The sequence below is a fragment of the Microcebus murinus genome, chromosome 21 (assembly GCF_040939455.1).
Source record: "Microcebus murinus isolate Inina chromosome 21, M.murinus_Inina_mat1.0, whole genome shotgun sequence".
Taxonomy (NCBI): Eukaryota; Metazoa; Chordata; class Mammalia; order Primates; family Cheirogaleidae; genus Microcebus; species Microcebus murinus.
This window is the reverse complement of record NC_134124.1, coordinates 39,469,155-39,489,639: the sequence shown is the minus strand read 5'-3', so window position 1 is coordinate 39,489,639 and position 20,485 is coordinate 39,469,155. Positions and strand designations below refer to the sequence as shown.

General features: G+C 55.1%; 1 protein-coding gene across 3 annotated transcripts in view; it reads left to right on the top strand.

The window, feature by feature from the left end:
- The window catches only part of SLC6A1 (solute carrier family 6 member 1), a 38,679-nt gene extending 19,851 nt beyond the window's left edge, over nt 1-18,828 (top strand). Inside the window, exons 2-16 of one of the 3 annotated variants that reach the window (XM_012785232.3) lie at nt 1,536-1,608; nt 2,645-2,907; nt 3,304-3,435; nt 4,008-4,108; nt 6,025-6,134; nt 7,156-7,288; nt 10,319-10,453; nt 10,657-10,760; nt 10,982-11,106; nt 12,437-12,549; nt 12,882-13,013; nt 14,346-14,448; nt 15,530-15,630; nt 16,405-16,572; nt 18,491-18,828. In XM_012785232.3, the coding sequence (XP_012640686.1) occupies nt 2,670-2,907; nt 3,304-3,435; nt 4,008-4,108; nt 6,025-6,134; nt 7,156-7,288; nt 10,319-10,453; nt 10,657-10,760; nt 10,982-11,106; nt 12,437-12,549; nt 12,882-13,013; nt 14,346-14,448; nt 15,530-15,630; nt 16,405-16,572; nt 18,491-18,598 (1,803 nt within the window). In that variant the 5' untranslated portion in view covers nt 1,536-1,608; nt 2,645-2,669 and the 3' untranslated portion in view covers nt 18,599-18,828. Of the gene's footprint in view, nt 1-1,535; nt 1,609-2,577; nt 2,908-3,303; nt 3,436-4,007; nt 4,109-6,024; nt 6,135-7,155; nt 7,289-10,318; nt 10,454-10,656; nt 10,761-10,981; nt 11,107-12,436; nt 12,550-12,881; nt 13,014-14,345; nt 14,449-15,529; nt 15,631-15,797; nt 16,001-16,404; nt 16,573-18,490 lie in introns of those variants that run through there. The other 2 variants (XM_012785230.3, XM_012785233.3) reach the window with 2 other exon arrangements.
- Nucleotides 18,829-20,485: the final 1,657 nt, after the last annotated feature.

Here is a 20,485-nt window from a genome sequence, read left to right as displayed (position 1 = left end):
GTGCAGAAATTTAGGATTGAAACAGGAGCCCCCCAGTCAATGTAAGCAAAAAAGGGCACCCATAACAATGTGGACTTTTTGTGAAACCCAAGAACAAGAAGGTAGCTGCAGCCAGTCTTGGAGCTGCAGTGTAGAATGCCTTCTGTCTTTTGGACACTCTCTGTCTTTTGGTCTCTGATTTTCCTCCTCCTCAGCAGACCAACTCTGCTCCTCCGAGGACACGACGGGCAGAGGAGGCTGCCTCAGTGTTCCCAAGTCACTGGCGACACTGCCCCTCCTCTCGGGTCCCGGGACAGAGTCCCAGGGAAGGCGTTTGAGTGGCTAGCCTGAGTCAGGGGGTCAGTCTTGGTCTGAGGTTCCCGGATGGTTTTGGACAGGCACGGCAGCCGGCGCCCACCGGGCAGACGGTGGAGACAGTTAAGGGCCGAGGCTGTCTCTCCTGCATATCCCAAGGCTCCCTGGGAGACCGGAGTGGGCGGCTTCCGACCTCCTGCCACTCTCGAGGATGGGAGGCGGCCACCCTGCCCGAGTCCGGAGCCCAGGCCGAGGTCTCGGCGGGCATCCAGACAAGCCTGCAGGCGCGGAGGAGCTCAGACGGAGTGGCCGTCCTTGAGGACAAGAAGCAGGCTGGCGATAGAGTTTGGGTCGCCGAAGATGGTCTGGGTCTCCGTGGACTCTGGGAGCGGCGACGGTGTTTGGTAACGGGGCTGCATGCGAGGGCTGGAGGGCCAGTGCAGCAGCCCGGCCAGTGGGCAGGGCTTGGGGGGGGCGCTGGGGCAGGGCCGGGCCACGCAGGCCACGCTCGCTTCGCCTGGCTCCTGCCTGTGAGAATCCACGGACCAGGGCTTCACATGTCCCAGCCTGTTCTGAGGGTTCCATAAGTTTATTTTGTGTTATTTTGTTAATTCAAACAAATTCTGTAGAACATCATAGAAAATTTTTTAAAAGTGCAAAGAAGAAAACAAAGGTTGCTCTCATAAACTAATCATCATAAACATCTTTGGATATATCTTTCATGTTTTTGTTTTTGTTTATAAATGGACAGATTTTGGGGGAGGGAGCAAAAATGGATCATTCGAAATAAACTATCTTAAAATCTGCTTTTCTCACCCCACAAAACGAGGTGCTCTTACTCATGCTCTCACATGGCCTTTCTTGACATTTCTGCAAGTTTGGATGGAGGATGGTGAAGAACACCAGTTGCACTTGGCTCCCAGCTGGGGCCTGGGGGCTGCAGCCCTGTGGTGACTTCTCTTTTCCTTCTGATAAAATTATGGCACGTCTTCCTCGCATTGTCCTCACGCCTCTCCCGCAGCCGTCGGGGCAGCAGCCCCAGTCCCGCATGTTCCCGGCCCCCAAGAACCAGCGCCACGCTGCATGGGCCCGCTGCAGCCACCCTGGCCAGGGACGCTCGGTGGGACACGTGCACAGCCCATGCGCCCTGGCAGGCTCCCCGCACCCCTGCCGCCCTCCACCTGAGCTGCTCGTCCCTGCTGTCTCACCGTCCTTCCCTCCTCCCCATCTCTGCTCTGCAGGCTGTCCGCCACCCAGGCCACCCAGGCTCGGCTGAGGGCGCCTCTCTGGAGCTGACCCGGCACAGACCCTCAGGTAATGCCAACAGCCACAGTGATGGCAGCCGCCCCTGGAGTTCTCACTCTCAACCAGGCAGGTGGACGGCACTCCTACAGCCACTCAAGCCACTTTTGCCACGACTCTACAAGCCAGAGAGGATTGCCCCCATGTTATAGGTGGGCAGGCAGAGAGCAATCGAGAGTAGTACTTAGTAGTGGTGTTGAGTGGTAGTACTGAGTAACAGTACTCAGCTATAAAAGGCAGACTAGAGATTTGAAACCAGGAGTGGTCTGAGTCCAATTTCCTACACGGTGCTCCACCCCACATTGCCTCTGGAACTAAAGGAGCAAGAAGGGTGTAGAGTCTCCATAGGACATTTGGGGTGACTGAGAGTCAAAAGAGGCATCTAAGCAAGTGGTCCTTCTTTGACTGAGGGCCGGGGCTGGGCTGCCAGTGTAAGAACCCCCTTTTGCAGAGTTTTTTACAAGTACAGAGTCAGGGCTTTCCAACAACCCAATGAGGGGCGCACAGACAGCTTGAGTTTACTTGTCACACAACCCGAAATTGGTCCCGTGGACTGTGACCCGGTCTCGTGGCCCGGGCTGCCGCTAGGACCTCCCTGCTCGCCCTGGCCTGTGGCTGCTGTGGCTTCAGGCTGTGACAAATCTCCTAATCGTGCCCTCAGAGGCAAAGACGAGGATTTTGTCATGCAATACTTGTTTCCATTTGGAGGCTTGGTCGTCTCAGGGTTCTTCTCTGAGCAGGGTGGTAAAGGGCGTGACACAGGCCAGAGCCGAAGTGGGCGTGGGCTGCGTGGATGCCCTCGCGCGTCTTTGGAGACAACGGGCTCCTGCCTTGCTCCTGGAGCCGGGCGGGTGGGCGAAGAGGGCTAGGGGGCCTTCTGAGCCCCTCGTTTGTTTGTGGGCTGTTTTTGTTGTTTGGGTGCAAGGCCGCTCCAGGGTTCTGCACACCTTTTGTGCCTGTCACCCAAATCTGTCCTCCTAGGGTGACCTTGAGCCGCAAAACTGCTGTCCACGTGGACCGGGGCTGACATCGCTCGTCCATCCACTAGGATCCCCGTGTCCAAACTCCGAGACATGGCGACCAACGGCAGCAAGGTGGCTGATGGGCAGATCTCCACCGAGGTCAGCGAGGCCCCCGTGGCCAATGACAAGCCCAAAACCCTGGTGGTCAAGGTGCAGAAGAAGGCGGCAGACCTTCCTGACCGGGACACGTGGAAGGGCCGCTTCGACTTCCTCATGTCTTGCGTGGGCTATGCCATCGGCCTGGGCAACGTCTGGAGGTTCCCCTACCTCTGCGGGAAAAATGGCGGTGGTAGGTGCCACGCGGGAGCCCTCCGGCTGAGTCTGCACCCCACAGAGAGCACCCACTTAGGCATTCTCTGGGGCAGCTGTAGGAGAAAAGGCCCCCTAAAGACTCCAAAGGGAATTCCAGGCCCTATTTCTTGCTCCTTGCCCCTCTATAAATAGGTCCTAAAGGACAATTGTCCTCTGTCAATGATACAGCAGAGAGCTGTCAAAAAGCTTATTTTGCAGAGAACAGGGCGTGTATTTGAGCAAAGGACATCCTTGGGCCTCAGTTTGGCTTTGGGTGCTGCATTGAGGCAGGGATGAGGAAATCCTGGGATGGGGACCAAGAGCCACAATGCAGCCCCTGACAGGGCTTCCTCTAAAATCCTGGGCCGCGAGCATCCTTCTTCTCTACCCGCAGGAGCCTTCCTCATACCCTACTTCCTGACGCTCATCTTTGCGGGGGTCCCACTCTTCCTGCTGGAGTGCTCCCTGGGCCAGTACACGTCCATCGGGGGGCTGGGGGTGTGGAAGCTGGCCCCCATGTTCAAGGGTAAGTCTGCAGAGTGGGGCCCTGGGTCGTGGTGGTGCTCCTGCCAGGGGCTTCCCAACACGCCCGGCCCCTCCGGGGGTGGGAGCTGCTCGCTTCACGTGTGAGCAGAGGAGGCTGTTGCAGGGACCAGGTGACAGGCGACCATGCTGGTCAGACACTAGGGTGGTGGAGGTGGGGAGGGGGGCCCCATCCGGAGACCCCACACTGCAGCCTGCCCGCCCTGTCAGCTGTCCTCCGGCAAGGTCTGGGTGTGATTTGCTTTGCTTCACGCTCAGTGCCCAGCAGGCACCCAGGTGGGCACGGAGAGTCACACTCGCTGACCGGGGGCTTGGGCTCCGCCTCGCCTGGCAAACCAAGACCCCAGCCCCGCCCGCCAGCAGCCTGTGCGGGCCCAGGCACGAGTCCTGGCTCCTCACCTGCCAGATGCACGTGACCTTCAGTGGGTCCCTGCCCCTCCCTCAGCCCAGTGTCCTCAGTAACACCCGTCTCAGGTCGATAAGGCTGCAGGTGCCGTGGGACGCGGGCGGCCCCTGCCCCGACCCTCATGGTGTGTGCGGTGTGTCCGCCCCCAGGCGTGGGCCTCGCGGCGGCCGTGCTGTCCTTCTGGCTCAACATCTACTACATCGTCATCATCTCCTGGGCCATCTACTACCTGTACAATTCCTTCACCACGGTGAGTGGCCTCCGACCTCGCCCCCGCGGGAGCCACAGCCCCCCACCACCAGGGCCTGCCGGCAGGGCCGCCCCCAGGAGCGGGGCTCGCTGTGCCTCTCAAAGCCCCCCCCAGCGCCTGCCGGCAGGGCCGCCCCCAGGAGCGGGGCTCGCTGTGCCTCTCAAAGCCCCCCCCAGCGCCTGCCGGCAGGGCCGCCCCCAGGAGCGGGGCTCGCTGTGCCTCTCAAAGCCCCCCCCCCAGCGCCTGCCGACAGGGCCGCCCCCAGGAGCGGGGCTCGCTGTGCCTCTCAAAGCCCCCCCCAGCGCCTGCCGGCAGGGCCGCCCCCAGGAGCGGGGCTCGCTGTGCCTCTCAAAGCCCCCCCCCCAGCGCCTGCCGACAGGGCCGCCCCCAGGAGCGGGGCTCGCTGTGCCTCTCAAAGCCCACTCCTCACAGCGTCCAGCACTGCAAACCCAGCACCTGCTCTGGGCCAGGCACTCGTGTGGCTGCCAGCTTGTCCTCACACACCCTCCACCCTGGGTACAGTTAGCCCGTTTTGAAGGGACCCAGCAGCCTGCGTTCTAACGTTGACTCTACTGTATACCAGCTGTGCAACTTGGGGAAAGACACTTAACCTCTCTGAGCCTCAGTGCCCTCATTTATAAAATGAGAATAAAAGTGAAACCCACCTCAGTTCCTCAAAATTTTAAAATAGAATACCATATGATCCAGAAATTCCACTCCTGGGTAAATACCCAAAGAATTAAAGGCAGGATCTCAATGAGATATTCGTACACCCACGTTCATAGCAGCGTTATTCACAATAGCTAAAGGTGGAAGCAACTCAAGTGTCCATTGATGAATGAATGGACTAGCAAAATGTGGTCAATCCATGCAATAGAATATTATTCAGCCCTAAAAAGGAAGGAAATTCTGACACTTATTACCACACGGATTAACCTTGAGTACGCTGAGTAAAATAAGCCAGCCACAAAAAGACAAATACTGTGCGATCTCACCTGTATGTGGTGACTAGAGCAGCCGGATTCATTTGGACAGGAGTAGGGTTCTGGTTGCCAGGTGCTGGGGAGGGCATGGGGAGTTGCTTAACGGGGACAGAGTTTCAGTTTTGCAAAATCCAAAAGTTCTGAAGACAGTGATGGCGGTGGCACACGTTGTGACTGTAGTTAATGCCACTAAGCTGTGCATGCTTACAGATGGTCCAGATGGTAAATTTTGTGGTGTGTATTTTATCACAATAAAAAAATGAAAGAAAATGAAACCCACCTGACAGCGTTGTTGTGAAGATTAAGGAACAAATGTATGTGAAGTGCTTCGGGCGTCCTCAAACTACGACCCGCGGGCCACACGCGGGTGTTTTTGCCCGTTTGTTTTTTTACTTCAAAATAAGATATGTGCAGTGTGCATAGGAATTTGTTCATGGTTTTTTTTAAACTATAGTGCAGCCCTCCAACAGTCTGAGGGACAGTGAACTGGCCCCGTTTCAAAAGTTTGAGGACCCCTGGCTTAGAACCACAGCTGGGTGGAACAAGCCCCGAGTTTGCTGTTCGCCTCATTGTGCAGAGCCAGATTGGCGAGGTCTCTGGCCCAAGGTCGCTTAGCTGAGGAGTGGCCCCAAGGGCACCATGAGACCTTACAGTGCAGCTTGGAAGGCTGGTTCTCACAGAGAGCAGGTCAAGGCTCAAATTTCAGCTCTGACACTTAGTAGCTGTGCATTCTTGAGCAAGTTGCTGCCCCTTTCTGATCTATAAGATGGGGGTCACAATGCTACCTGCCTCCCAGAGTTGCTGGGAAGGGGAGGTGGGCTAATGACTGTGAGGAGACTTGGGGCACCGAGAGGGTAGGCAGGGTGCACTGGACCACTTGTGCCAGCCCCTGGGGGTTCAGTGGGATTTGTCCTCATGACCATGTCCTTGCAGACACTCCCGTGGAAACAGTGTGACAACCCCTGGAACACAGACCGCTGCTTCTCCAACTACAGTGTGATCAACACCACCAACATGACCAGTGCCGTGGTGGAGTTCTGGGAGTGAGTACGGGGCCACCCAAGGGGTCAGGGGCAGGACCTGTCAGCCACGGCCCGGCAGGAGACAGAGGCCCCTCAAAGGGACAGTGGAAGAGTCTAATAAAGCCTTGAGTTGCATGACGACGTTTTAGTCACCAACAGACCACATACATGACAGTGGTCCCATAAGATTATAATACCTAATGCCATGTTTTCACTGTGCCTTTTCTACGTTCAGATATGTCTAGATACACGAACCCTACCATTGTGTTACACCTGCCTGCAGTGTTCAGTGCAGAAGCGCAGTGTGCAGGTGTGTAGCCTAGGAGCAGCAGGCCGCCCCATACAGCCTTGCCGTGCCTAGGTTCGGGTAGCACACTCTGTGAGGCTCGCACAACGAAATCACCTAATGATGCGTTTCTGAGAATGCATGCCGCCATTAAGCAATGCGGGGCTGGATTTGCAGGCGGGGTTAAAGGAGCCACCAGGGTTGGTGAAGCCCTTTCCTCCCCAGAAAGAGCTGGACCATGGTGGACCCCAGCAAGGAGCGGTTCCATCTGATGAGCTTGAGGGGTGTGCTGAGCCCTGAGACTCAGACAGAGCAAGGCCAACCCACAAAGGCCCTGAGGGGCTGGCCGGGGAGTCTGAGCTTCCAGAGGGAGCTATTCACTGCAGGTTTCCAGGCAGGTAGTGACAGACCAGACTTGTAATTTAGAAGGCTCCCTGGGGCTGGCTGGAGTAGGGTGGAGCAAAAGTGAAGGGGGGGTTGTGCTAGGAGGCCGCCCGGCCACCAGACGAGCAATAAAGGTGGCTAACTAAGGCTCTGGCAGGTCCTGCTGTCTTTGATCTGTCAACCAAACAGCACTTTCGACTGACTAGTATACTGAGCCTCACAGTACCCATCTACCTCTCAAGTCGTGGTGATCACGGTGTCAGCACAGTCACCGGGGAGGGTATCATTTATGTCCCCGTCCTGGGCACCCCTGGTTCACTCCAGCTCCCACCAGCCCTGTGTGACTTTCTCCTCCCTCCACTGTCCGGCCAGGCGCAACATGCACCAGATGACAGACGGGCTGGACAAGCCAGGTCAGATCCGCTGGCCGCTGGCCATCACGCTGGCCATCGCCTGGATCCTTGTGTATTTCTGTATCTGGAAAGGTGTTGGCTGGACTGGAAAGGTAAGGGATACACGTGCACCATGGGGACAGGAGGGCAGCTGGCAGGGATGGGTCTACCAAGGACCTCTGCGCTGGGCAAGGAGTCCACACCTCCCCAAGCCCCGTCCGACCTTTAGTTAACACCAGTCCCTTCAGCTCTCTGTGGGCCTGTTGCCTTTCCTACAAAACTGGAGTAAAAACATCACCTGCCTCCAGGCCATTGTGAGGGTTACAGGAAGCAACTCGAGTCAGGCACGGAGCACAGTGCCAGGCTCAGGCGAGTCCCACGAGAGGCCACTGGGCCTGACAGCCAGCCCAAAACAGAGGGAGACGTTGCTCAAGGACCATGGAACAAGCTTTCCCAAGCACCTGCGCTGTGCCAAGCCTTGCTCTAGATGCCGGGCTCCAGAGACAAAAACCGCGCTCCTGAGACAAAAACTGCACATCCCGACCCTTGAGGAGCAACGGAGGTGGATAGATTGGTGGTTAAATATTCTGCATCCAAACAGTCCTGAGTTCAGATCCCAACGAGCTAGCTATTTACTGGCTGTGAGCTCAGACAAGTCACTTTGCCTCCCTGAAACTCAATTTTGTCCTCTGTAAACCACTTATCTACTGGTTTATTATGATAATCAAATGAGATGGTCATTTTGTAAAGCACTCAGCACTGAGCAAGGAGAGTTGTTACTGCTTTTGACGTCATTATTGGCAAGTGCAGAGCACTGCCACGCTGGAGTGCCTAGCCTGGGGACATCCAGGGAGCTGGCTGATCAAACCGGGAGCAGGGGAACTGGCTTCAGTGCCTTCCGCATTTCGGCCCCACCCAGAGCTCAGGGGCAGAAGATGGCAGTCTCTCTCTGGAGGCGGCCTGGAGGAAGCTCAGAGAGCAAGTGCGTCGTCTTAGCGAGTAAAGGGCAGAGAAGGGACTGGAACTGAATAAGGCTGGAGGTGGGAAGTCACAACTCCCCAAGAGGTTGATGCAAGGTTCTAGAAGAGACAATGCAAACGAGCCAAGCAGGACCTTAACCAACGCCACACTTGAGCTTGGGCAGAGCTGGAAAGAGCCTCATTCAGTCCGGTGGAAACTTTGAACCCACTGGGTTCTCAGATTCAAGGCTGCTGTCCGAACATCTCTGACCTGCCCTAGGACTACAGAGACAGGGAGAGGGCACAGGTGTTCTCCAGGCTGTCTTTAGGAAACAGAAAAACATAGGGTTTAAAGGCTTTGGGAGAGGGTTTGAATCTCACTCCCCAGATCCATAGCTGTGTGGCTTGGGCAAGTCATTTCACCTCTCTGAGCCTCAGTCTCCTCATCTGTGAAGTGATCACAATAACAGTACCTTACACGGTTGTCACAAAGACAGAGAGACATGCAGAATGCTTGGCATGTGCCTAGCGCATAGTAGGCAGTCAATACATAGTATCAAATACAATCATTCTGGGGTGGGATCTAGAGTTCCCGCTACATAAGGAGACTGACCCCTTCTTGGGGACAGAGAGCAGGGCCCCTCTCACTGCATCAATAGAGGGTATCAGCTGATCCCTCCACAGGCATTTCTGGAACACCCACCATGTGCCTGGGTCCATGCTTCCGTGCTGAACGTGGAGGACACGGGGAAGTGCAGGGCCTAGGCCACACGTAGTAAGCACGTTGTGTGTCCCCCTGTGGCTGACCCTTCTGTAACAAGGGTGATCGTACCCATCTTCCAGACCGGAGAAAGTGAAGCTCTGAGAGGAGAAGAAATCGGCCCAAAGTCTCACAGCCTGTAGGTGCCACAGATGGCTCGAATTCCCTGGTGCTAATTCTAGGTTCAGTGGATTTTCAGTGGATCATGGCTGCCATTCCATGAATCCTTGACTGAGGAATCTCACAGCTTAAGGGCTGAAGCTAATCCAGAGAGTGATCCTTGCTGACTGGGACATGGGCTCACATCGGACCGAGATACAAGGCCATCGAACTCACAGATTGCTGTTCTGTGCTAGCGAGCAAAGAAATGCAATTGCAGGCCATGATATCAGTCTTTGACATCAGTGATTATTGATCTGGCAAAAAATAATTTTTAGAATGATTATACTGAGTGCCAGGACTGTGAGGCAGCCCCTCTGAGGCGCTGGGCGGAGTTCTGCGTCTAGAGGGCTGGGTGACTAGAGCAACGAGGCGACATGGTGAACGTCTTTGACGAGTTTATTCCTTTTTACTCAGTAACTCCACTTCTAGAACATTTCCCCGAGAGTGGTATAATAATTTGGTAGCTAAAGATTTAAGTATAGGGCTGTTTAATGTAGTATCACTTAGATTCACATAAAATTAGAGGTAGCTTAAATGGGTAACAGGAGAGAAGACTTGAAACAGGATGGTGAGACCTCCTGAGGGACTATTTTGTATAATTAAAAAATCGTATTGTTTATGAGACAATAAAACAATATTTAATAAACAAAAGAGGAAACAAAACTGTATGTACTGTGTGTTTTTAACTTTTAACATGTTAAATGAATAAGCAAGTATGTAATTTGAACCTCATTTTATAAGAAAATGTGATTACATATGCAAAGGAGAATCTCAGGGGAGGAACAGTAGAATGTTAACAACCCTGCGTTTATTAATATGTATTTGTCAGACAATTATTGAGTGTCTACAATATACCATGGACTGTTCCTGGTATTGGGAGAACAGAGAAGTGAATAAAACAAGCCCTGTCCTCCATATAATTTATATTCTAGGAGCTGTTGAGGGGAACTTGAACTGTGTGTGTGCTTATATGTAATTTTTAAATTTTCCTGCCACCACATGTGTTACTCTGATAATTTAGAAGTCAAAAAATAAGAGGGGACGGGGAAGGAAAAAACCAAGTGCTGAGCTGGTTGGTTCAAACTCCAAGGAAGAGCTTCAGACACGTGGCCAAGTAGAGCAGGAATCCAGGAAGGCTTCCTGAAGGAAGGAGAACTGGCACCAAGCCCAGAGCCACATCAGGTGTGGCTGCAGGTGAAATAGGGAAGGAGGACGCGGGATCGTGTTGGAGGGGTGTGACCCATCCCGCACTTTCCTTCCAGGTGGTCTACTTCTCTGCCACGTACCCCTACATCATGCTGATCATCCTGTTCTTCCGCGGAGTGACACTGCCCGGAGCCAAGGAGGGCATCCTCTTCTACATCACGCCCAACTTCCGAAAGCTGTCCGACTCCGAGGTGAGACCCTCCCGGTGTACGTCCTGGAGGGCACAGCCTGGGTCTTGAGCGCCCCTGACTAGCTGTAGGACACGTCATTGCGCCTCCCTACCCTTAGCTGTAAACTAGGTTTGTTGCCAGGTAGAGCTGGTGAGCACGTGTAAAGGCCTTGGAGAGCTGCGACTGATGACTACTTTGACAATTGTTGATAATTCTGCCTGTAGGTGTGGCTGGATGCGGCTACCCAGATCTTCTTCTCCTACGGGTTGGGCCTGGGATCCCTGATCGCTCTCGGGAGCTACAACTCTTTCCACAACAATGTCTACAGGTGCACGGGCGCCCTTCCTTCCTGCCTGCAACCGCTGGCCGCGGGCCCTTGTCGAGGGCTAGGTCCCTCCTTGGCCACTTGGCCCCCTCGGCTCAACCCCTCTGAGCCACATCCATAAGGGTGTGCCAGTCCGGGCTGCGCCCCTTCCCTGCCCCTGCCCTCGGCTGGGCCCTCGCGGCCTGCTCACGGCCCGCCCTGACCCTGTCCCTCCCGCGCTGCAGGGACTCCATCATCGTCTGCTGCATCAATTCGTGCACCAGCATGTTTGCAGGATTCGTCATCTTCTCCATCGTGGGCTTCATGGCCCACGTCACCAAGCGGTCCATTGCCGATGTGGCGGCTTCAGGTCAGCGCCGCCCTGGGAGGGTCTGGGCTCCGGGGGGGGGGGGGGGGGGGAGGGCGGGGAGGGCTGACCACCTGGCTTTCCTGTCACCCTCACTGCCATACTGCTGACTGGCAATGAGCACTTCCTATGTGCCAGGCAATGCGCTGAGCATTTTACACGGACTGTGCCCCTGAATCTTCCCAGCGATACGTGATAGATGCTGTTGTTATCTCCATTTCATAGATGAAGAAACTTAGGCTCGCTGGAGTCACCTGCCCAAGGGCACGGAGCCAGAAAGGTGGCAGACCTGGAGTGCGAGCCTAGGTCCGGCTCATGGAGAAGCCTGGGCTCTTAGTCTCCTGGCCATACCGGCACATACAGCACAACCCTGGATTTTTTTGGGGGGGAAAGACCCATTTTTGCCACCGGGGCATAAACTTTGGTCCAATTTGGACATATTCACCACCATAATATGAACCCTCCAAGTCTGTGCTTTTGTCCTGGCTCTAAAAATGTGCTCACCAAGTGGGCTGTGCCCACTCTGCTCGCCATACAGTGGTCAGTGCCACAGGGCCAAGGAAACCCCAGGCGACCCTTCCCTGCTCAGCCAGGCGGGCAACAGATGGGAGGAACCCACGGTGTGCATGGCAGAGGGCCCTGAGGCTCTGGGAGTGACATGACTTGTCCCTTGGAGAATTGGACTGGTCGTGTGGAGAGGGACATTTTCTACTGCGGTTCTAACCTCCCCTACAATGACAGTCCCATCTCACCTCTCTGTAACGCCCTGCCCTCCTCCCTCACGCCCCTCCAGAGCCAGACCAGGGCAGTTAGTATGTTCTCTTCCCATTCCAAGGCTTCTCCTGATCTCTCGGACGCCTCCACCAGACACTCAGACACCAGGCTCCCCCAGCCTTCCTCCCCACTGTGCTCCCATTGCAAGAAGGGTTTTGTCATCATCCAGGGCCCCGGCCAGGGACCTCAGCATCATCCCGGGCTCTTCCCTCACCCTCACCCTGTAGCTAACCAGGACCAGACCCTGCCCCTTCTGCCTCCTAAGTGTCCCCATTTGGCCACCTCTCCGCACCTGCACTGTCCCTTCGCTGGCCAGGCCATGGCAGTCCCTTGTCCAGACAGTGGCTACAGCTCCTCACTGGTCCTCGTGCATTGCGACATAGCCCTGTGGCCCCTCATCCCCTGCTCCATTTCCTTATCTGGAAAGAGGGGCTGACAACACTCTCCCAAAAGGTCACTGTCAGGATGAAATGAAATAGAGCTTAGAAAGCCGTGGCGTGCTGGCGTGCTGTGGGGCTTAGGACCTTTGTTTCTTTCTTTTCTGCCCTTCCCTCCACAGGCCCGGGGCTGGCGTTCCTGGCATACCCAGAGGCGGTGACCCAGCTGCCTATCTCTCCCCTCTGGGCCATCCTCTTCTTCTCAATGCTCCTGATGTTGGGCATTGACAGCCAGGTGAGGGGTCCCCCACCCCGAGTCCTCAGTCCAGGAACAAGCAGGGACAGAAGGACACTATTAGGACCCCAAGAAGATGACCAAGAATTTCAGACCCTTAGAATGTCCCACTGCATGAAACTTCAGTGAACACCTCAGCCAAATTCTCCATTTTCTAGAAGGGGAAACTGATGCCCAGCAGGGAGGGACTGTCCTGAGGTTACAGAGGGAGGCAGAGGCAGAGGCAGCCTGGATCCTGGGGCCCTCCTGGCCCCGCTGTCCGGAGGCTGTGGAGCCCGGCTATGGGTGGGAGGGGCTGGGGGCAGGTGGCCGACCTCTGTTCCCGCCTGAAGTTCTGCACCGTGGAGGGCTTCATCACCGCCCTCGTGGACGAGTACCCCAGACTCCTCCGCAACCGCAGGGAGCTCTTCATTGCTGCTGTCTGCATCGTCTCCTACCTGATCGGCCTCTCAAACATCACCCAGGTAGGCTCAGTCAGCGGCCAGCACAGCCCCAACCATGCCATATCCCATCTTTCATCCCTTCATTAAGCACCATCTCTGTGCCAACTCTCGGGCACACAGCAGTGGGTCAGATGGGGTCCGTGCCCTCCAGGGACTCCCAGGCTTGCAGCAGACAAGCTGAGCCAGGAAGTATAGGGCAGAGCTGGAGCATGCAGCACCTAACCTGGCCTGGGGCACCAGCGACTGCTTCCTGGAGGAGGAAGTTTTGTAGGAGCCAAGTTTTGAAAGGCTCACAGAAGTTAGCCAGAGAGTCAAATTGGGGTTGACACTGCCCAAAGCTCCCTTGCATTCCCACTTTTCTTTCTGTATTGATAAGAATGAGAAACGCTGTCTGCATTCGAGGTCTTCTGAGTCTAGTCAGAGACATATAGACGTAACTGATGAATTGTACAATAAATATAAATGACTCTAAAGACATGAGCTCAGTCTGCAGGTCTGATTTATGATCCACAAAACCACCCCTGGATCCAAATGGAGTTCTGATTCAGGGTCAGAGTTCACTTGCTCCTCCATTTATTCACAGTTGTTGAATGCCTGCGAGGGCCCTGGCCTGACCCCAGAAATCCAGTAACTACCATGTCAGACACTAATGTGTCTGCTCTCTGGGACCTTACAGCTGTGGTGGATGAGACTGATATACAGATTAGACGATTCGGAGAGTGTTAAGTGCCATGAAGAAAAGAGGACAGTAGAATGAAGAATGGCCACTCTGCCTCACACAGAGTGTCAGGGGAGGACTATCTATGGAGGTCACAGGAAGCTGAGACTTCAGTGACAAGGAAGAGCCAGCCAGCCAGGGGAAGAAAGCACAGCAGGGGCCGAGCCCCACAGCGGGAAGGGGCGTGGGTGTTTGGGGGACAGGGGCATGGGGGTAGGGATGAAGAACTAGACCACGCAGGACCCAGCAGGCCAGGGCATTTGGGCTGGGTTGGATTGGATATCTCTGAACTTATCGATATTACTGCCTTATTTAAGCCATGGGAGGTTTTAAGCAGGGGAGAGACAAGCCTGATTTACATTGTGGAAAGGTGCCCTGTTGCCCAACTCCCCCCCCCCAGCCCTACCAGAAATGGGGCATCTCCCTCCGCCACCTGGATATTTTCTTCCAAGTCCCCAGAGTGTCCGTACCCTTTCACGGTCACAAGGTCCTCCATGCCTCCTCTAATCCTCCCTTAAGCCTTCGAGCTGCAGTGCAGCCTAATCCCAACTCGAGAGGCTCCAAAGCCCACGGTGTCTGGGAATGCGCTGGGCACTGGGGGAGGTGGGCCTGTCTCACCTCTTTTCCTCCTGCAGGGGGGCATCTATGTCTTCAAGCTTTTCGACTACTACTCTGCCAGCGGCATGAGCCTGCTGTTCCTCGTGTTCTTTGAATGTGTCTCTATTTCCTGGTTTTACGGTGAGCATCAACCTCTCCTCCTATATTCCTTCACTAATTCATTCATTGCTTTCTTCAACCATCACTCAACAAATACAACTTGAACACCAGGCCCTTCTCCTACATTAATTTGTTTATTCTTCACAACACAATTCAATGAGGTTAGCACAGGAGGTTTCCATGTTTAGAAAATATAAGAACAGTTAAATAAATCCATTTAAAATGGGAGCAAACATTCTTCATAAACTTTGGAATAAAAAGATTTGGCTGAGATTTTATCTAGAAAAGGGAAACCAAAATTATAAAAAAATGTTCTTACAGTTATATATTTAACAAAAGCTAGGCTATAATTAAAAGTGTGCACTGTCTTAGAATAAATAACAAAGGAGGTGTAGATTTTATTTGTTTATTTTGTGGCTTAAGTTTCCTGATAGTGGCTTAAGTTTCCAACTGCATGATAGTCAAAAGGGTATCCTTCCCCGCCCACTTGATTGTCACAGCAGATCAAATGTTTTGAAACAGACGTGGCATTGTGTGTATCCTCTTTGCAGTACCTGCCACCTCATCCTCCATCATTGTCCCTTCATCTCTCTCAACTGTTCTGTCAGATCCTCAGTGACTTTGCTTGCATTTTGAGCTCTGCGCAACACCACTCTTCAAGACACGCTGTGGGTTTGGGGTATTTCTTTTTTGTGAGATTTGCAGTTCTTTGCAATCGATGGCCAGTTTCTTATAGCATCAGACCATCAGGGAAAACTGCCCTTCCCTGAGAAGCCTTTGCAGGAATGGCCAGGATAGATGTCGGAAGGGAGGGGCATTGAGAGTGGGGAGCTCATTTTATAGGCACACTTTCGTTGGCAGATCTCGTCACTTTAAGGGGTCTTGCTTTCCCACAAAACCACTTGCTGTGGGGGTTGGGCCACTGAAAAATACTTAGGACGTGAGGGTCCCAGAGTATTATTCCGGGATACAGACAAGGAAACGGGCTCAGAGTGCTTAGGTGGCTTGTCCATGGTCACACGGAGAAAGAAAAACAGTGGACCTGGGCTTTGAGCTCGCAGTTCCCACGGCTCATCCATCCCTCTTGCCGCCGACGTCACAGGTGTCAACCGATTCTACGACAATATCCAAGAGATGGTTGGCTCCAGGCCCTGCATCTGGTGGAAACTCTGCTGGTCTTTCTTCACCCCAATCATCGTGGCGGTAAGAGCAAGGCTCGACCAGCTGTGTTAGGACAAGGCTAGACCAGGCCCTGGGGGGAGTGGGAGGGGGAGCGGTGCTCAGGTCCAGAGAGAAATTTCTGGAGGCAAAGGCAGGTGGGAGAGGCACAGAAACCCTGCTCCTTAATAATACCTTTGCACTCTGCTCAGTACCAGCCACATGACCTGTCCTCATGAACTGCAGAGAAACGGGCATCACTGTCCCACTTACTTCTGAAGGTCTGGGCTCACCCAACTGGCGTCACCCAGAGAGTCAGCGCTGGGATTCAAACCAGCTCGGCCTCATTCTGAAGCCCAAGCTCTTGGCGCTGGGAAGCCTCTCATTCTCAACATCCCTCATTGCCTCCCACAAGGGGGAGCTGAGGCAGGCATGAGCCTGGGAGGGGTCACTGTGGTCCCTGAGCTGGAGGGTGGGAGGGCTGGGCCACTGTATATGTGTTCTGCACGAGGGCGCTGAGATGATGGCAGACTGGGAGCTGAATCCAACCCTCGTTCTGTTTCCCAACCTGGTGAACCTAGAGGAAGGGACACCCTTTTTTAATTGGTCCCCCTGGTGTAGAAGCCATTTCCTACTGCTCTTCCCAGAGAGGGTGGCCTTTTCTGTTGTGCACAAAGTCACCACGTGGACTAGCAGTAACCTTGGGTGCAGGACTCCCATGATGCTGGGCCCTTTAAGGGCCTCGGGCAGGGGTGGAGGGCAGTGGCCCTATAGACTGAAGGTGTCCACTCTGGCTGACTGACTGCTGCCCCTCCCCAGGGCGTGTTCATTTTCAGTGCCGTGCAGATGACTCCTCTCACCATGGGAAGCTACGTCTTCCCCAAGTGGGGCCAGGGCGTGGGCTGGCTCATGGCTCTGTCCTCCATGGTCCTCATCCCTGGCTACATGGCCTACATGTTCCTCACCTTAAAGGGATCTCTGAAGCAGGTAAGCCCCTTTCCACTCTTCCAGTTGTAAGTCCCCTTCCCTCCCTGTGCTGGGCACAGCCCTGCCCTTGGAGACGTTCACAGTCTAGTTGGGGAGACAGACCAGTCAACAGCTAATGACAATGGATTGTTTCTTAGAGGGGACTGGGGCAAGCTGGGGAGGCGGGAACAAATAGCCCTGCCTGGGGTAAGAAGGATTAGGGAAGGCTTCTTGGAAGAGTAAGCCTAAGGGTAAATCAGACTTAAAAGTAGAAGTAGAAAGAATGTTCCTAGAAGGGGGAGGGAGGAAAGGCTGAGAAGATGTGCAAAGGTTCCGGGGTGTATGCTGCATTTGGTGAACCGAACAGAGATCAGTGTGGCTGGAGGGTAGAGTGGGCAGGGGTGTGAGGAGGGGTGTGATACGAGATGAGGGTAGGGGTGTAACAAGGTCTGGCCAGATCATGAAGGGCTTTGAAAATCAAGACAAGAACTTCGCAGTTTATCCGGAGGCAATGGGGAGCGTTCCAGGGTTTGGAACAGATGAAGGGTAAGGTCAGATTTGCTCAGGGCTTGCCCTGGATCTACTTTGTGGCCTTGATATAGAGAAAACGTGGTCTTGCCACAAGGAAAGACAAGCAGGAGAGACGCTGCCCCCGAGCGGCCCACCGGCACGCACTGTGCTAGGGCCACGCCGCTCTGTTAAATCACACTGAGTTCTTGAGTGGGGCAAGGCAGTGCTGGCGACGCCCAGGTGCGGGAGGCGCTGGCTGGTAAGAGCTCACTGAGGGGTAGCGGAGGACCAGGGTGCGCAGGGCCACAGCCAGGGCCACAGCGGGAAGCCTGGGGGACCGGTTCTCCACCTCACTGCCCTGGACCATGTGCCTGCCAGGCCCCCTGGGCGCCAGCAGGGGGCGCTCCGGGGCCGGAGGCACAGGAAAGACAGCCAGCCCCTTGCGCAGCCCCTGCAGTTGCTGGGCCAGCCTCCTCCTTTCACAGATGAGGAAACTGAGGCCCTGAGCTGGGAAATTGCTTACCCCACCCTTGTTATGAACAGAGCCAGTGCTTGCACCCCTTTTTCCCGCTCCAGGTCCAAAGCTTTTGTTCTAGGAAAGGGCAAGACATACCTGAGGCCAGGGTGTGAGCTGACGGGGCAGGGCCTTGGGGGTGCGTGCCGTGAGGGTAGTGGGGAACCCATCCACTCAGCAGGTATGTGCTGAGCACCTACGACTTGCCAGATGCTGTTGTCAGCACTGGGGATGACAGTCATGAACAAAGCAAGCAGAAATCCCATCGTCCTTGAGCTTAAATTCTGCAGAGGAAGATAAACAATTAAGAAAGTAAAAGCACGTGCGATGGAGACGAGGACTGTGGAGTAACAAAGTAGGTAGTGGGGTTAGGGAGTGCTGGGTGAGGCCTTGCTGAGAAAGTGGAACACTGGAGCCAAGACCTAAGGAGGCAGTGAACTGTGTAACTATCTGAGAGGAAGGCTGTACGGACAGAGGGCACGCCTGTGCAAAGGTCCTGGGGCAAGAGCATGCCTGATGTATGTGAGGGGCAGTGAGGAGTCTCGAGCGGCTGGGGTGCACAAGTGAGGGAGGGGGGGACACTGAGGTCTGGGAGGTGACAGGGGCCAGATCCTGTAGGGCCTTGCAGGGCTTTGGCATTTCCTCTCGGTCAAATGGGAGCCCTGTTGAGTGCTGAGGAGTAGAGCGGCATGACCTGTGTTTGGTGTCAGGGACCTCTCCGACTGGCATGTGGAGAGCAGAATGAAGGGGTGGCGCGGCAGGTGAGGGCCAGGTACCAGGCGCGGGGCGTGGCTGGCGTCTGGGAGTCGCGGAAGGCCGGGCACACAGCGCAGGGCTGAGGGCGGGGCAGGGGCGGCAGTCCCGCCGTCCCCCGGAGTCCCCGGGAGCCTGCGCCCTAACCCCCCGTGCCCTCAGCGCATCCAGGTCATGATCCAGCCCAGCGAGGACGTCGCCCGCCCGGAGGAGCACGGGCCGGAGCAGCCGCAGGCCGGCGGCGCGGCCGGCAAGGAGGCCTACATCTAGGCGGCCGCCGCCGCACCCTCGCCGCGGGCGAGCGCGACCGCCACTTGACGTCCGCGGATGCTTCCGTCTCAGCTACCTCGAGTGGCGGTCCGACATGCCCACGCGGGCCAGGGCGGCGGACGCGGGCGGCTCCCCGCACCCGTGGGCGCCGAGCAGCTGCGGTCGCGCTCGAGGCTGGGGCCGCAGACCGTGTCCTCGCGCCGGCGAGGCCACTCGGTCCGCCGCCCCTCTGTGCCGCGACCGCCCTTCGCGCAGCCGCCCCCCGCCCAGAGGAGCCGGCGCGGCCCGGCTTGCGCTTCCGGCGTCCTCCTGCCAAGGCAGCTGCACAAAACGGCCCCCAAGACCTCGGTCGGCGCGCCCGGACCGCCTGTCGCGGGCCTGGAGTGGCCTTCCCGCCGCTCCTGCCAGGCCGGTCCTGGCCGACCTGCCCGGCGGCCGCGCGACAGGCCCGGCAGGCCCGCGGGGAGCCGCGCCCCAGCTCTCGGCGCCCTCGGGCCGCAGGTCCCGCCGCCACACGCCCTCGGGCCGCAGGTCCCGCCGCCACACGCCCTCGGGCCGCAGGTCCCGCCGCCACACGCCCTCTGCCGGAGCTGCCGCCACACGCCCCCGGGCCGCAGGTCCCGCCGCCACCGGCCGGAGCTCCGGTGTCTCTTGCTGCCGAGGAGACGCCCAGGGTCTGTCCGAGGCCGGCACACCCCGTCTCCTCTCGGTCCCTTTTAAACGACCACCCTCACTGCCGCCCCTCGCCGCTGCCTCTCCTTCCCCGAGCTCCTCAGCAGGGGTCTCCTCACTGCCACCGAAATCCACCCAGCCGCCAACTGAGGAGCTAGTGTTCACCCAGAGACTCCCCACCCCACAGCCTGCTCACGGGGGAGGGTTATTGTCCCTTTCTGGAACTGGGCTCTGTGGTGGCGAAGCGGGTGAAGACAGCATCTTGCAAGCTCCAGTGACTCAGCGCCTCTCGGTTGCCAGGAAGATGGGTTCCCATGTAGCAAGTCGTGTGTCGTCCCCTTAGCTCCCTAGCTAGTTAGCTCACAAACCGTGTTTAATGACTAACCCTTGATAACTATGGTAAATAACTGTGACTGTGGGTTTTTTAATCTCTTGTCATTCTCATCCGAAAGTGACCAGCACACCAGTTCTTGCAATAAGATATTACCCTCAGAATATTAAGCACATTATTGTAGAGAAAAACAATGTGTACACATATAAATGCACACACATGCACATTCATTCTCACGCGTGGCACATAGGGTCTCGTTTGATATCGTGTAGGAAACCTAAAGCCTTTTCCTGAGGTCATATGTAAAATAGTCTCATTGCTAAGGCATCCCAAATGCCAAGTGGTGAATCCATGATCAAATGCATACGTATCGTTAAACTATAAGGTTTAGAATGAACGGAAACCATCGCTGTGTCTCATGGTCCCGACTCCCCAACTGTGTGTGAATTCCTTTAGAATAAGGGCAGAAAGACTTCTAACTTTCTCTTTGTTCTTCAATGTAAAACTGAGACCAAGTCTTTCAAAGACAAATGCAGCGTCTTTAATGTTTGTAAGCAATTTTAAGTGAGATGTTTGGCAAGAAATCCCCTAACCGATTTCCATCCAAACCTATCTTATAGAGCACAATATTAAGTGTCGTACGATTACTGTGAAAACTGTGAATACGTGTAACTTTTTTTTTAGTATTTGCCCGGGGGGAAAAGATATTGTATTATCATATATGCTTTTTTTTTGCAATAAGGATTTATTCTCAGAACACCAAGTAAATCTATCTCTATATAAAAATATATGTTATATATACATATTCAAACTATATACAGAGCCTGTTTTAAAGAAAAATTACAGTATTATTTAGTAAAATTATCTGTTCTATGGACCAAATG